The following is a 15,194-nucleotide window of genomic DNA, read 5'->3' as shown; positions in this document are numbered from 1 at the left end:
TTACAGGTTTTCAGCTAGTATCAGAGTCTAGAATAATTTTTAAATCTAGCTTCTAGATTATCTAGCATTGTTATAGGTCATTATAAATTGGATAATTTTCTAATGCTCAATTTACCTAAATTACCTCCTTTTCTTTTTCAAAAGGTGGATGCTACATTTTACCTTTCTGGTTTTCAGGGGCTTTAGTACCTCAAAGGCGTTAAAGAATGGCTTGGGGCTTTGTAGGAGCATCTGCCACTTTTTAGGTAATCCAGGTTGTCTGTCATCAGGTTTCCAAATCATCTGATATAAATAGCTTTTTAAAGTACTCCTCAACCATTTCCTTCCCCATTCTATTTCTGCTTCCCACCACTTTTATATAGGAAGCACTTGCTATAATTAAGTGATTAACTGATTATAAATTACAGAAAAACAAACCAGAGCACTGTCATGTATCAATGGAGTTAAGGTGGTCTATGAATTTTGTTGATCTTCCTCCTTTGCTTATAGAACTGCAAAACACTTTTGTTTTCGTTAGCTTTTATGCTTTTGGCAAAGTAGCATCCCCACTATTTACTCTTCTGTATAACTGACTGAATTCTTCATCCTATTCAATAAATATTTAAGCTTTTGTTTTTTTCTGATTTACCTTTTAGGATTTTATGTCATTCAAATGTATTAAATCAGCTATAAGCTGATTTATATAGCCCTCTCTAATGAGGGCAGATAAGAGGAGAAGCTGGTGGTAATGGGTGATAAGAGAAAGAAATGCTACATGCACTACCTTTACAAAATGACAATCAAGTTGCACAAATAAAACAAGAAATTGTAACAATCCACCGATAACACAAAAGACTATACACAGAGCATATAATCAGAATTTGAAATGCACCTGATCAGTCAAGAATACTGCAAGTGTTCTACTGAAGCAGTAATATATCAATTTTACATGTGTAAAATAATGTAATAATCATATTTAAATAAATTCTAAGACTTCCTAATACTTTATACCTGACTAGTTTAAAATGTATGATTATGCCAGTTTATGAATTTATATCTTTACTAATAAAAATTACTACAAATTTTATTTTACTCATACAGTAATACTTCAGTTATTCAGAGGTCACATATGCAGTTAATAAACAGGAAGGAAGGAAAAAAGTCTCTAAAGAGTCAAAATTGACATTATAGTTCACACAATAAATAAATTGTAGTAAATTCTATAATGTAATGATACACTTCTTAAAAATAAACAAATTAGGGGCGCCTGGGTGGCTCAGTGGGTTAAGCCGCTGCCTTCGGCTCAGATCATGATCCCAGGGTCCTGGGATCGAACTCAGCATCGGGCTCTCTGCTCAGCAGGGAGCCTGCTTCCTCCTCTCTCTCTACCTGCCTCTCTGCCTGCTTGTGATCTCTGTCTGTCAAATAAATAAATAAAATCTTAAAAAAAAATAAAAAATAAACAAATTATAGCTAGATGCAATAACACAAATGAAATATCCCAAATCATGTTGTGTGAAAGAAATTAGACACACAACAAGATGCATTCTGCATGATTCCATTTAAATAGAGCTCAAAAACAGAAAACATTAATCAGTGCTGTTAAAAGTCAGTACTGAAAGGAAGAAGAGACAGCGGCTAGGAATAGGAATGACAGAGGTTTCTACATTGGTATTAATGCTGTATTTCTTCACCTTGTAATTACATGAATGAGTTCACTTTTTTTCAATTTAAATAGAACTTTTTTTGGAGCAGTTTCAGATTCACAGCACAATTTGTGGGAAAGGTACAGAGATATCCCGTACCCTCTGTCCCCACATCTGTAGTCTCCTCCCCTATCTAAATGGCCCACCAGAATGGTACATTTGTTATAATCAATGAATTTACACAGACACATTATTATCACCCAAAGTCCATAGTTCACATTATGATTCAGTTTTGGTACTGTACAGCCCATGGGCTTGGACAAACGTATAATGACATGTATCCACCATCACAGTGTCATCCGCAGTAGTTTCATTGCCCTAAAAATCCTCTGTGTGCCACCTATTCATCCTCCCTACCACCAAACTACGGTAACCACTGATTCTTTCACTGTCTCCATGGTTTTGCCTTTGAATCATATAATACACAGCCTTTTCAGGCTGCCTTTTTTTTTTTTTTTCCACTTAGTAATACAGCATTTAAAGTTCCTCCATGTCTTTTCACAGCTTGATAGCTCACTGCTTTTTAGAGCTGAATACCATTCCATTGTCTAGATATCAAAGTTTATCCATTCATTTGAAGGACATCTTGGTTGCCTCTAAGTTTCGGCAATTAGGAAGAAAGCTGCTACAAACATTCATGTGCAGGTGTTTGTGTAGACCTAAGTTTTTGACTCATCTTGGTAAACTAACAAGGAGCGTAACTGTTGGATTGTATGGTAAGGACATGTTTAGTTTTATAAAGAATTGCCAAATTGTCTTCTAAAGTAGCTATACCATTTCGCATTCCCACTAGCAATGAATGAGAGTTCCTGTCGCTCCACATCTTTGCTAGTATCTGGTGGTGGTAATGTTTTGGATGTTAGCCATTCTCCTTGATTTAATTTGCAATTCCCTAATAATATATGATATAAAACATCTTTTCATATGCATACTTGCCATTTGTATATTTTCTTTCATGAGGTGTCTACTCAGGTCTTTTCCCCATTTTTTAATTGTGTTGTTCATTTTCTTACTGTTGGATTTTAAGAGTTCTTCGTATACATATTTTGAGTAATAGTCTTTAATCTGGTGAGGTCTTTTGAGAATATTTTCCTCCAATCAGTGACCTGTCCTCCTACATTCTATTAACAATGGCTTTCGCAGAAAAAAAGTTTTAAATTTTAATAAAATCCAGTTAATCAATACTTTCATGGGTGGGGCATCTAAAAAGTCATTGCCACCCAAGGTCATCCAGATTTTCTCCAATATTAACTTCTAGGAGTTTTGTAATTTCACATTAAGTCTATGATCCATTTTTGAGTTAATTTTTGTGAATGGTATAAGGTCTGTATCCAGATTCATTTCTTTGCAGGTTGTTCTAACACCATTTGTGGAAAAGACTCTGCTCTAACATATTGTCCTTGCCCTTTTGTCAAATAACAGCTGAATACATTTATGTGCATCTACTTCTGGGCTCTCTATTCTGTTCCACTGATCTATATGCCTGTTTTTTGGCCAGTAACACACTGTCTTTATAATAAATCTTAAAGTCAAGTAGTGTTAGTTCTCCAACTTTGTTCTTCTCTTTTACTATCATGTTGCCTATTCTGGGGTTTTTCCTCTCCACAAAACTTTAGAATCAGTTTCTCAATATCCATAAAATAACTGCTGAGACTTTGATGAGGAATGCCTTGAATCTAAAGCTCAAGTTGGGGGCACCTGGCTGGCTCAGTTGGTAGAACACCTGACTCCTAACCTCAGGGTCATGAGTTCTAGCCCTACATGAGGAGTAGAGTTTATTTACTTACTAACTAAACAAACAAATAAATAAAGCTCAAGTTGGGAAGAACTGACATCATGTCACTATTGAGTCTGTTAACAATAGGAAACCTATTAACTTTTGTACATTAACCTTGTATCTTGAAACCTTACCATAGGGGCACTTGGGTGGCTCAGTTTTTAAGCATCTGCATTTAGCTCAGGTCCTGGGTCCTGGGATCAAGCCCTGCATCGGCCTCCTTGATCAGTGGAGCCTGCTTCTCCTTCTCCCTGTACCCCTCCACCCTGCTTGTGCTCGCTCTCAAAAAAATACAAATCTTAAAAAAAAAAAAAGGAAAAAGAAAAGAAAAGAAACCTTGCTACAGTTGGTAATTAAATTCCAGAAGAGTTTTTGTTTTATTCTTTTGGATTTTCTACATAGACAATCATGTCATCTGCAAACAAAGATAACTTTATTTCTTCCTTCCTAATCAGTACATCTTTTATTTCCTTTTCTTGTCTTACTGAACTAAGTAGGACTTCCACTATGATGCTGAAAAGGAATGGTGAGAGGGAACATTTTTGACTTGTTCCTTAGTGGGAAAGCTTCTAATTTCTCACCATTAAGTATGTAGAGGTAGGAGTTTTGTATATATTCTTAATCAAGTAAAGGAAGTTCCTCTCTATTCCTAGTTTACTGAGGAGTTTTTCTCATGAATGGGTGTTGAATTTTGTCAAATGCTTTTTTTGCATAAATTAATATAATCATGTTATTTTCTTTAGTTTGTTGATGTGATGGAATATATTAACTGGTTTTATTTATTACTTTTGAAGATTTTATTTATTTATTCGAGATAGAGAGAGAGCAAGAGAGAAAGCAAAAGCACAAGCAGGGGGAGGGGTAGAGGAAGAAGAGGGACAAGCAGGCTCTCCACTGAGCAGAGATCCCAATGTGGGGCTCGGTCCCAGGACCCTGAGGATTATGACCTGAGCCGAAGGCAGATGTTTATCCAACCAAGACACCCAGGCGCCCCACAGTAACTGGTTTTAAACAATTTTTTAATTGAAGTATAGTTGACACACAATATTACATTAGTTTCAGGCATATAACATAATGATTCGACAAGTGTATGCATTATGCTATGTTCACCACATGTGTGGCTATCACCCATCACCAAGCATTGCAATTATAATACCACTGGCCATATTCCCTATGCTGTACCTTTTATTCCTGTGACTTACTCATATATTAACTGATTTTTAAATGCTGAACTAGCCTTGCATACATGGGATAAATCCCACTTGGTCATGATATAGAATTCCTTTTCTAAGTTGGATTCAATTTGATAATATTTTGTTGACTTTTCCATCTATGTTCATGAGAGATATTAGTCTGTAGTTTTCTTTTCTTGTAATGTTGTTTAGTTTTGGTATTAGGGTAATGCTGGCCTCATAGAATGAATTTGGAAGTATTCCCTCTGCTTCTATGTGAAAGAGATTGTAGAGAACTAGTATAATTATTTTCCTTAAATGTTTGGTAGATTTCATCACTAAACCCATCTGGGCCTGGTGCTCTTTCTGTTTTGGAAGGCTATTTATTAATCATTGATTGAATTTCTTTAATAAATACAGACTTATTCAGATTATTTATTTCTTCTTGTGAAACTGTTACTGTGCTTTAGCAGATTTTGTCTGTCAAGAAACTGGTCCATTTCATCTAGGTCATCAAATCTATGGGCATAGAATTGTAAATAATCCTTTACTCTCCCTCTCTTTCTTGACCCACATGTTATTTAAAAGTGTGCTATTTAACCTCCAAGTATTTAGGGATTTTCCAGCTTAGCTTCTGTTATTGGTTTCTTATTTAATTCCCACTGTGGTCTGAGAGCAGATACTATATCAGATTTTTATTCTTTTAAATTTTTTAAGATGTGTTTAGAGTAAGGCTGTCTTGGTGACTGTTACATTTGAGCTTGAGAAGAATATATATTCTGCTGTTGTTAAATGGGGTAGTCTATAGATGTCAATTATATCCAGGTAATCCATAGTTCAACTATGTCCTTAATGATTTTCTGTTTGCTGGATCTGTCCATTTCTGACAGAGGAGTGCTAAAGTCTCCAACTATAACAATGGACACATTCATTTCTCAATGTTGTAACAGTTTTTGCTTCACATATTTTGATCCTGTTGCCAGGCACATGTACACCATGGATTCTTATGCCTTCTTGGAAAAGTGACCACTTTATCATTATATAATGCCTCTCTTTATTCCTGTAACTTTCTTTACTCTGAAGTCTGCTATGTATTAATATAACCACTCACTTTTTTGATTAGTGTGAACATGGCCTATCTTTATCTATTTAGTTTTAATCTACATGTGTCTTTATATATAAAGTGGGTTTTGTAAACAACCTATAGTTGGATCTTGTTGATCCATACTGATAATCTCTTTCAGTTAGTATTGCTAGGCTACTGATATTTAAAGTGATTACTGATATAGTTGGATTAGTATTTGCCATATTTGTTACTGTTTTCTATTTGATGCATTTGTTCTTTGTTCCTACTTTTGTGTTTCACTCTTTTTCTGCCTTTTGTGATACTGAATATTTGCATGATTCTCTTGCATTCCCTTTCTTAGCATATCAGTCATGCTTTTTTGAAAAATTTTTTAGTCATTGCCCTAGAGTTTCCAATATACCTTTATAATTATGTCAAGTCCACTTTCAAATAACACTATACCATTTCATGGGTAGTGAGAGTATATTCCTCCCCCCTTGTATTACTGCTGCCATTCATTTCTCTTATACATAACAACGTATAAGTGTATACATACACATAAAGCATACACAATTGAATACATTATTATCATTTTGAACAAATGGTTAGCAATGACAGCAATTAAGAATAAAAAAATAATAAAAGTTTTCATTTTACCTTCATTTACACTTTCTCTGGTGCTTTTCCTTTCTTTATGTGGACCTGAGTTCCTGACCTAGATCATTTTGTCTCTGAAGAAGTTATTTTAACACTTCTTGCAAGGCAGGTCTACTGGCTACTAATGCCCTTAATTTTTGTTTGTCTGAGAAAGTCTTTCTCCTTCAGTTTTGAAGGATAATTTCACAGGATATGAAATTCTAGGTTGGTGGGTGTTTTTCTCTCAACACTTTTGATATTTCACTCCATTCTCTTCTTGCTTGCATATTTTACAAAAAGAAGTCAGATATAATTCTTATTTTTGTTAACTCTGGGTAAGGTGTTTTTCCTTCTGGTTTCTTTCAGGGTTATCTTTAATTTTGTGCAGTTTGAATATGATATGCCTAGGTGTAACTATTTTGGTATTTATCCTGCTTGGTATTCTCTAAGCTTTCTGGATCCATGGTTTAGTGTCTGACATTAATTTGGGGGAAATTCTCAATCAAAACTGCATCAGAGGGGCGGCTGGGTGGCTCAGTGGGTAAAAGCCTCTGCTTTCGGCTTGGGTCATGGTCCCTGGGTCCTGGGATCCAGCCCTATGTCGGGCTGTCTGCTCAGTAGGGAGCCTGCTTCCCTTCCTCTCTCTCTGTCTCTCTGCCTACTTGTGATCTCTGTCAAATAAATAAATAAATAAAATCTTTAAAAAAAAATACTGCATCAGATTTTGCTTCTGTCCCTTTCTCTCTTTTTTCTCCTAAACATATTCCCATTCTATATATGTTTACCTTTTGTAGTTGTCCCACAATTCTTGGATATTCTGTTTAATTTTTTTTTTTTTTTTTTTAGTATTTTTTTTCTCTTTGTCTCTCTGTTTTGGAAGTTTCTATTGACATATCCCCAAGCTCAGAGATTCTTTCCTCAGCTGTGTCTACTCTATTAATGAGTGCATCAAAGGCATTCTTCATTTCTGTTATATTGCTTTTGATTTCTAGTCTTTCTTTTTGACTCTTTCTTAGACTTTCCATCTCTCTGCTTACATTACCCATCTGTTCTTTCATATTGTCTACATTATCCATTATGTCCTTAGCATATTAATCATAATTTTTAAAAAATTCCCCATCTGATAATTCTAATATCCCTGACATATCTGAATCTGGTTCCAATACTTACTCTACTCTTCAAACTGTGCTTTTTGTCTTTTAGTCTTCCATGAATTTTTTTCTTGACAGACAGACATGATGTACTAGGTGAAAGGAACTGCAATAAGTAAGACTTTAGTAATGTGGTGGTAAGGTTTAGGGGAGAGGAAGTGCTCTATAGTCATGATTAAGGTCACAGGATTTTTTGTTGTTGTTATTGTCTTAATTTTTATTATTTAAGTATAGTCGACTGGGTCGCAGTCTTTAAGTAAGCTTTGCTCCTTGGATATAAAACTTCACAAGTGCTTCTCATTTCTACCCCTTTGGTGGAACAAGATGGCTATAGCAGCTGGAGTTGGATATTTCCCTTCCCCCAATCTGATTAGGCTCTGATAAAAGAAAACCCAATAGTTCAGGCACTGGTACATAATTTCTTTTGAGGTTAGGTCTTGTTAAGTAGAATAGAATACTTGAAGAACAGAATGCTCTGGTGTATTTCAAAATGGTTCTTTTTCCTTCCCCATTGCTGGAAGCACAAGAAGATTATTCTTCAGTCTTCACTGGAAGAAGCTGGTAGAGCTCCAGGAGGGACAACTCACAAAAGTGTGAGCCCCACCCAGATGGGGTCCCCCTTGAGTTTTAACTCCCTAACTTGTCCACACTGAGCCTCCAGCAATTCATTAATACAGTCCAGGTTTTCCAATACTAATTCCTGTGGAAATTTATGGCTCCATTAAATTGTGGTTCTCTGTATTTTTCAGTCTGTCTCTCTCCAATTTGGGGACCAGCAGTTTGCCCTATGATCTCACTTCTCTGACAGATCAAAGAAATTTATTTTTCAGTTTTCTCAGTTTTTTTACTTGTCAGGACACAGTGACAACTTCCAAGCTCTTTGCATACTAGAATGGAAACTAGAAGTCTGTATTTACCTTTAATAATTAATTGAGCTATATATAACTTTTGCATATCTAAATTGTGCATATATATATGTTACACTTAATTTTAAAAGATTTTGTAACAGTCCATGTACTATGTCCTTGCTCTATAGGATGAGAATTTCAAGCTCATGATCAAAGACAACTTACCACTGTCACTTTAACCATAATTCTAAAAAAAAACTTCGCTACACAGTCATCAACCAATTTTAAAACAGCAAATTAGAAAAAGAATCAGAAGCATATTCCATGTAGGCACTTACAGTTGGAATCACGGCCAGGGCTTTTTAGAGTGGCAGGTTGGAAAAACTCCCTGGAGCAAAGTTAAAGAGCTCTGATGCAAAGAAAAACTGGGCCATTTCTCTACTATATAGATTAGAAAGGTAATGGTATTCCCATCTTTTCCCCTCCATTCTGATGCAAATCTTTTCAGTCAGAAGTCTTAAAGTAGCTCTCAGTGTGGGTTCAGGTTAATTTCAAAAAGCTGAGGTACTGCTTGAGGCTAGAACTAGTTACTTAACCTCTTTTGTATCACTCACAGATTTAGCAAAATAAAGGCATGCTAACAAGAGAGTTTATATAATATTTCATAAAATAAGCAAAGGTAAAAATCAAGGACTTTGTGTATGCATCTGTGTTTTTTGGAGGGGAAACAAATGGGGTGTGGGTAAAAGAACCTTTAAATGCTTATTTCCATAATCACTGGGCAACTAAATAGGAATATGTTTGCTAGGGTCACTGGACTGAAAAGAATTAGGCTAAGAGGTGAACTAAGCAATGTATGCTAAAGTCTGTAATCAAGACTGTACTTTAATCAGCTCCTTGAAAGAGGTAACAGACTGACTGTTCCCTAGGAATGGAAATTCCCCCCAATCTCACTCAATAATTCACTTTCATACTGATTTAATAACTCTCACTATTGAATTGCTTCCTTATATTATAGTTTAAGACAAACTCCCCTTGAAACAGACAAAAGGTAGAAATGAGCACAGCTCTTGTTCTCATTTCATAAAATAGAAAGGTTTGCTGAGTTGTGTGTGAAAACAAAACAAAAAACAAGGATGCTCTACTATTTGTACAGGCTGCACTTGATTTTCTGATTTCCAAGAAATCCCAATGAGTATTCTATAGCAATTACAGTTTCAACTAAATTATCTATAACTTAAGGGACCACTGGAATGATGAACCAGAACCAACGTATCTAAACATTCCCTCCCAACAGGCAGATTTGGGGAAGTATAGTTCTAAGATCCCTTAATCTAAAAGCATCATGTTCCAGTGTTTTGGTTCTTTGACTTATAAATGAAAAGGAAATTTGCTTGAAGATCCCTAGATATACCAGATGTCAAGGCAATTCATGTTTTTTTTTTTTTAAGGCAATTCATGTTTTAATGAGAGTACAGAGTAAGCTTGTTAAATTTAATGTTAACAGTTAAATATGCTTACAACTCCAGTCCTTAGCAAATCTCTTCTTGACAGTATATGAGTAACATATGGACATAAGGGTAGAGAACAATAATGAAAAAGAAGAAAGATTGTGTAAAGTCCAATATAAAAGAAAATAATTTGTCATTGGATTAGAAAAATATGCAAAAACTTGTGGACTTTCCTCCCATGTTATAGTACTTAACACACCATATTGTCAAGTGTCTTTTTTATAGTTTTTTTCTCCTATGAGCTTCTCGAGACAGGGATACATTTTTATATTTTCAGCACCTAATAGAGCACTCAGAGCATAGATGATGTACAACAAATGACACTACGCTAAGTATCCTCTTTAAACTCCATAATAATTGTATGACATAGATAATACATTACTACACAAATTTTATAGAAAAAAAAAACCTGTGAAACATTACAGTTGAAAAATGTGCCCAAAGTCACACAATAGTCTAACTCCAGAGTATACTGCCCTTGATTACTGTACTATACTACCTGAATAAATCAATGTCTGCTTTGTGAAGTTTCTGTCTCAGTTTTAATAACTAATTTCACCTATTTGCTCACTCAGATATCATCTGCATTTGTGCTTTAATGTATCAGGATGACTATATGAGCTCAGGAACCATCAGAAAAACATAAGATCTGGGGACCAGCCAGATAATTTTAGGAGCCAAGAGTCATTTCTGGACTTCACACTTTCGAAGTGTGGTTATTGCTAACATTAGTTATTTCTAAATACAAGTATACTGAATTTTTTAAAATGTAAATGATTATACTATAATTATAGGAGCCAAGGTGGTAATTTATATTATATCAAGAGTAAAAGCATGGTAACACTTTAATAAAAAACTTAGAAAGGAATATGAGGTTAAACTAGCCAGCCTAGGGGCACCTGGTTGGCTCAGTTGGTTAAGCATCTGTCTTCAGCTCAGGTATGACAGGGTCCTGGGATTGAGACCCACAGCCAGCTCCCTGCTCTGCTCCCTGCTCACCAGAGAGCCTGTTTCTCCTTCTGCCTCTCCCCCTGCTCATGCTTTGTCTCTCTACCAAATGCATAAATAAAATCTTTAAAAAAAAATTAAACTAGCCAGCCTATTTTAAAGATAAGAGATCAGTAAGTGGTTTATATTAATTTAATAAACTGGTCAATGAAAAGGGATTTATATTATAAGATTATGCCAGGGTCTCATCTATATGACCCCAAATCAATAAAATTATGAAACAGTTTATAAAACAAATTAATGAAATTATTCAATCTACCATTCTTCTTAAAACAACCATTAATTAATCTTTTGGGATAGCACACAGTATTATAAAAACAGAAATCTTTCCATTCAGAAAAACATAGGACTTTGGTAACATGTAAAAAGGTAATATTTATTTTTCTTCAGATCAGAGTTAATAAAGAATATAAAGCCAGTCTTACACTTATCTAATTCATCTTACATTTTTAATTTCCAAACACACACATGTATACACATTACATATAAAATTAATTATGGAACTGTGAGATATTAACAGAAATCCAGTTAGGCTGATTTAGCAATACTGTAAGTCTTCAAAACATGAACAAAGTGTAATATAGCTGTGGAAAATCAATACATTTTTCTCCATTTTAGGGATGATGTTTAAAATGCCAGAAGGAAACTCACATTTATCTATTTGTTGTTGACAATGATTAATCTCTAATTTTCAATGGTTCAGAATATAATGGAATTAAGTATATGATAAAAATTGTCTTATATTTTTAAAAATTTGCTTATAGTAATAGAAATAAAACTTTTTGGTCGGATTTTTACATACCTTAAAAGTAGAAAGTCCATAAAGTCTTGTGGTATGAACAGTCTCTTGAGAAATGTTTGTAATATTAGTTATAAAGTCCTCAAGGTATTTGCAAGCTTGTTCCAAGTGTGTTGTGTTTATGATGATTTGCACTAGCTAGAAAATACAAAATAAATCTGTTAAAATGTAGGTTACATGTACACAAAACCATCTGGTTTATGAAAATGAATTATTATTTTCAGCAATTATACCATTTCTGCATAATTACAGCTTTATAGGATACAAGGGATTATCTGATTTCAAAAGCCTGCTGCAAATACTATAAATGCTATAATTAAAAAAAAATAATCAAGAGTCTAACTGCCAATTAACTTAGAACAACTCTTAAAAGTACTTTTCCAAATTTTATACATTTACTAAGTAAAAAAATGAGTATTTTCATTTTTCATAGAAAGTCTGGCAATCACAAATCAACATATATGTTCTAATATTCTCCATGTAAACCCTTTCCCCTCACATAGCTTGAATTTACACTCAAAACAAATCCACTTCTACTAATAAATTCAAAATAGATAGGACGTCTGGGTGGCTCAGTTGGTTAAGTGTCTGACTCTTGATTTTGGCTCAGGTCTTCATCTCAGAGTTGTGAGATCAAGCCCCATGTGGAGATCTGCGGTTAGCAGGGAGTCTGCTCAAGATTCTCTCTCTCCCTATTCCTCTTCCTCAGCCCCTCCCCACACATGCCTATACCCTCTCTCTAAAATAAATAAATCTTTAAAAAAATAATAAAATAAAAAAAAATAGAAATCTAGTTTTACAGGATGATATTTAGCAATAACTTATACATTTTTTTTCACATAATGAAAGATTTAACTAGTATTTTTTTTACCTACCTCTGTCAAACCTATATGAGGTTTTCTAATAAGGTTCAGTAAACAGCTACTCAAAGTTCTGGTCAGCAGCAGATTTGTAGATTTTCTAAGCATATCATCTATTTCTGTTGAGCTAAAAATAAAAGTTGATTATTATTTTGCTTTCCACAAAGGTATAGTTAGCTTCCTGAATGATTTAACACAATTAACTAAAATAATTTGCTCTACCTCATTCTTTTATATCTTTAAATAAATTATCCATATTTATTAAATCTCCAAATTCAATTCTGTCACAAAAGCAACATTTTCAACAAAGCAGAATGTTCATTTATGGCATAATTTAAATGTATTCCATTAACCATTACAATAAAACCATGGGGTACTTAGTAAAAAGGGAAATAAAATTATTCTTAAATTATGACTCCACTTGGGGTGCCTAGGTGGCTCAGTGGTTAAAGCCTCTGCCCTCGGCTCAGGTCATGATCCCAGGGTCCTGGGATCGAGTCCCGCATCGGGCTCCTTGCTCAGCAGGGAGCCTGCCTCCTCCTCCTCTCTCTCTCTCTGCCTGCCTCTCTGCCTACTTGTGATCTGTCTGTCAAATAAAAAAAAAAAAAATCTTTAAAAAAAATATTATGACTCCACTATGGGATACTTCTAAAGACACTTCAAATACAACTACAGCTAAAATTATTTTTAAATGTAAACTGATGTGAGCTCTTTCTAGATATAATTAATTACTAGATTTAACTTTAATATAATGAAGCTATCATGTCCACTGAGATTTTTTTTTTTTTAAAGATTTTATTTATTTATTTGACAGAGAGAAATCACAAGTAGGCAGAGAGAGAGGAGGAAGCAGGCTCCCTGCCGAGCAGAAAGCCCGACATGGGGCTTGAACCCAGGACCTGGGATCATGACCTGAGCCGAAGGCAGCGGCTTAACCCACTGAGCCACCCAGGTGCCCCTGAGATTTTTTTTTAAAAGATTCAAAGAAGTAAACATAATTACCTTACACTAGTTTTAATTTGGTGCAAAGAAAAAAAGAAAACTCTATGATATTTCTTAACATCCTCAAGATTGCTAGGCTAGCACTAACAAGCTTTTTATTTTCTCCTAACCACTAGACCTTTGATTTAAGTAAACAATGACTTCTTCATATATATATTAATATATATAGCTTCATTATCAAAAGGATTATACTGTCCTTACACTAAGTTTTCTCAGTGTCAGCACTGTTAACATTTCACACAAGATAATTCTTTGCTGTGGGGCTGTCCTGTGCTTTGAGGATGCTTTGAAGGATGTTTAGCACCATTCCTGGCCTCTACCCACTAGTTGCAAGTAGCTCCCTTCCCCCTAAGTTGTGACTGGGAGCCCAAAGACATTGCCAAATGTACCTGGGCTCTCGGGGTGGAATTACTCCAGCTGAGAATCACTGCTATACAGACTAAAATTTTAGCATCCTTTCTCTTTTATTAAAACGTTACTCTTAATAATCCATGAAGCACAAATATTTATAGTTTATATTTATTTTTTAATTGCAAATAGAGCAAGATTTGACAAAACACAGGTACTTCTCACTACTACTCCAATGTTCTCCATTTTAATGCAGGCATTTTTATCAATATCTGCTAACCCTAACTCTAACATACCTAAAAGAATATTTTTCTGATTTTTTACAACTAAAATCAAGACTTTCCAGACTTACCAGTAGGGTTTCAGGGTTACTTGACAACAAACTCTGGGACAGAGAACTCTTGCTAATCTATCAACAGTGTCCTAGAACAATCAGTATACTCACCCTGTCAAAAAAGAGGTTGTTGCCTACTCCTCTGGTTTCTTTTCTGACACACTCAAATTATGCTTACAGACACCCTGAATAGCTTACTTCTCAGAAGAAAACTTATCCAGTATAGATAATGCCTTCTGTTAATTTCCCTGAACTTCCTTGATGCTGAGTCAATGCATACCTTTTTCTTGCTTAAGTAAAAGCAGAGAAAGAAAACTATCAGCACCTATGTCCTATTTGTGCTAACAAGATTTACCTGACAATGACCAGTATTTCCCCCATCAGGTTTTTATCTCAACTGAGCAATATTTTCCTTAACTCCTTGTCCTTTGAGCTTATATAACCTATATTCTTCCTACATCTTAAAAAACATTTCATAATTAAATCTTAATTATAATAAACCTCTTAAAATATTATATAGCTTAATCTCTCATGCAAACTGAAAATTTCTTACGGATCATATTAGGTCCAGATGTTTCCTCTGTGACCAAGTAGTTGAGACTTTGAAGTCTCTTCATGAAGTCATTTCATTCTCCAGCCCTACTTTTATTCATATATAAAAAGAAACCCAAACATTTGTAATAAAAAGCTCTGAGGCATCTTCTGGTTCTAAAAATCAAACTCCAAATATGTTTAAACATAATAAAAGAGCTTTAAACCCAGAAAGTGATTTTTTCCATAACTTTTTAATGACAAATAAAAGAACAAAGGAACTCTAATAGCTCAATTTCAGATCACAGATACAAATTTTTAAAATAAAAATGTATGTCAGAAACCTGATGATCTAGAATAAATTTAGATTTACATATTTTTAAATAAACTATGCTGTGCTGTCTCTGTAATCTGAACTGTCACTCTCTTATTAACAAAATGAAAATAGCTAATGTATTTAGTAAAG

At 34.5% G+C, this 15,194-nt stretch overlaps 1 protein-coding gene across 5 annotated transcripts in view; it reads right to left on the bottom strand.

Annotated features, from left to right (window-relative positions):
• The window catches only part of LOC111144972 (exocyst complex component 6), a 236,414-nt gene that overhangs the window by 85,466 nt on the left and 135,754 nt on the right, over window positions 1-15,194 (bottom strand). For all 5 annotated transcript variants that reach the window (XM_022499608.1, XM_022499612.1, XM_022499609.1 and 2 more), the window contains 2 exons: window positions 12,529-12,640; window positions 11,657-11,791 (listed from right to left, as the gene is read on the bottom strand). In XM_022499608.1, the coding sequence (XP_022355316.1) occupies window positions 11,657-11,791; window positions 12,529-12,640 (247 nt within the window). The remainder of the gene's footprint in view (window positions 1-11,656; window positions 11,792-12,528; window positions 12,641-15,194) is intronic.

The sequence above is a fragment of the Enhydra lutris genome, unplaced genomic scaffold (genome assembly GCF_002288905.1).
Source record: "Enhydra lutris kenyoni isolate GAN:26980312 unplaced genomic scaffold, ASM228890v2 scaffoldscaffold12, whole genome shotgun sequence".
Lineage (NCBI taxonomy): Eukaryota > Metazoa > Chordata > Mammalia > Carnivora > Mustelidae > Enhydra > Enhydra lutris.
Note: the sequence above shows the minus strand (reverse complement) of the source record. Positions and strands in the feature narration are given on the sequence as shown.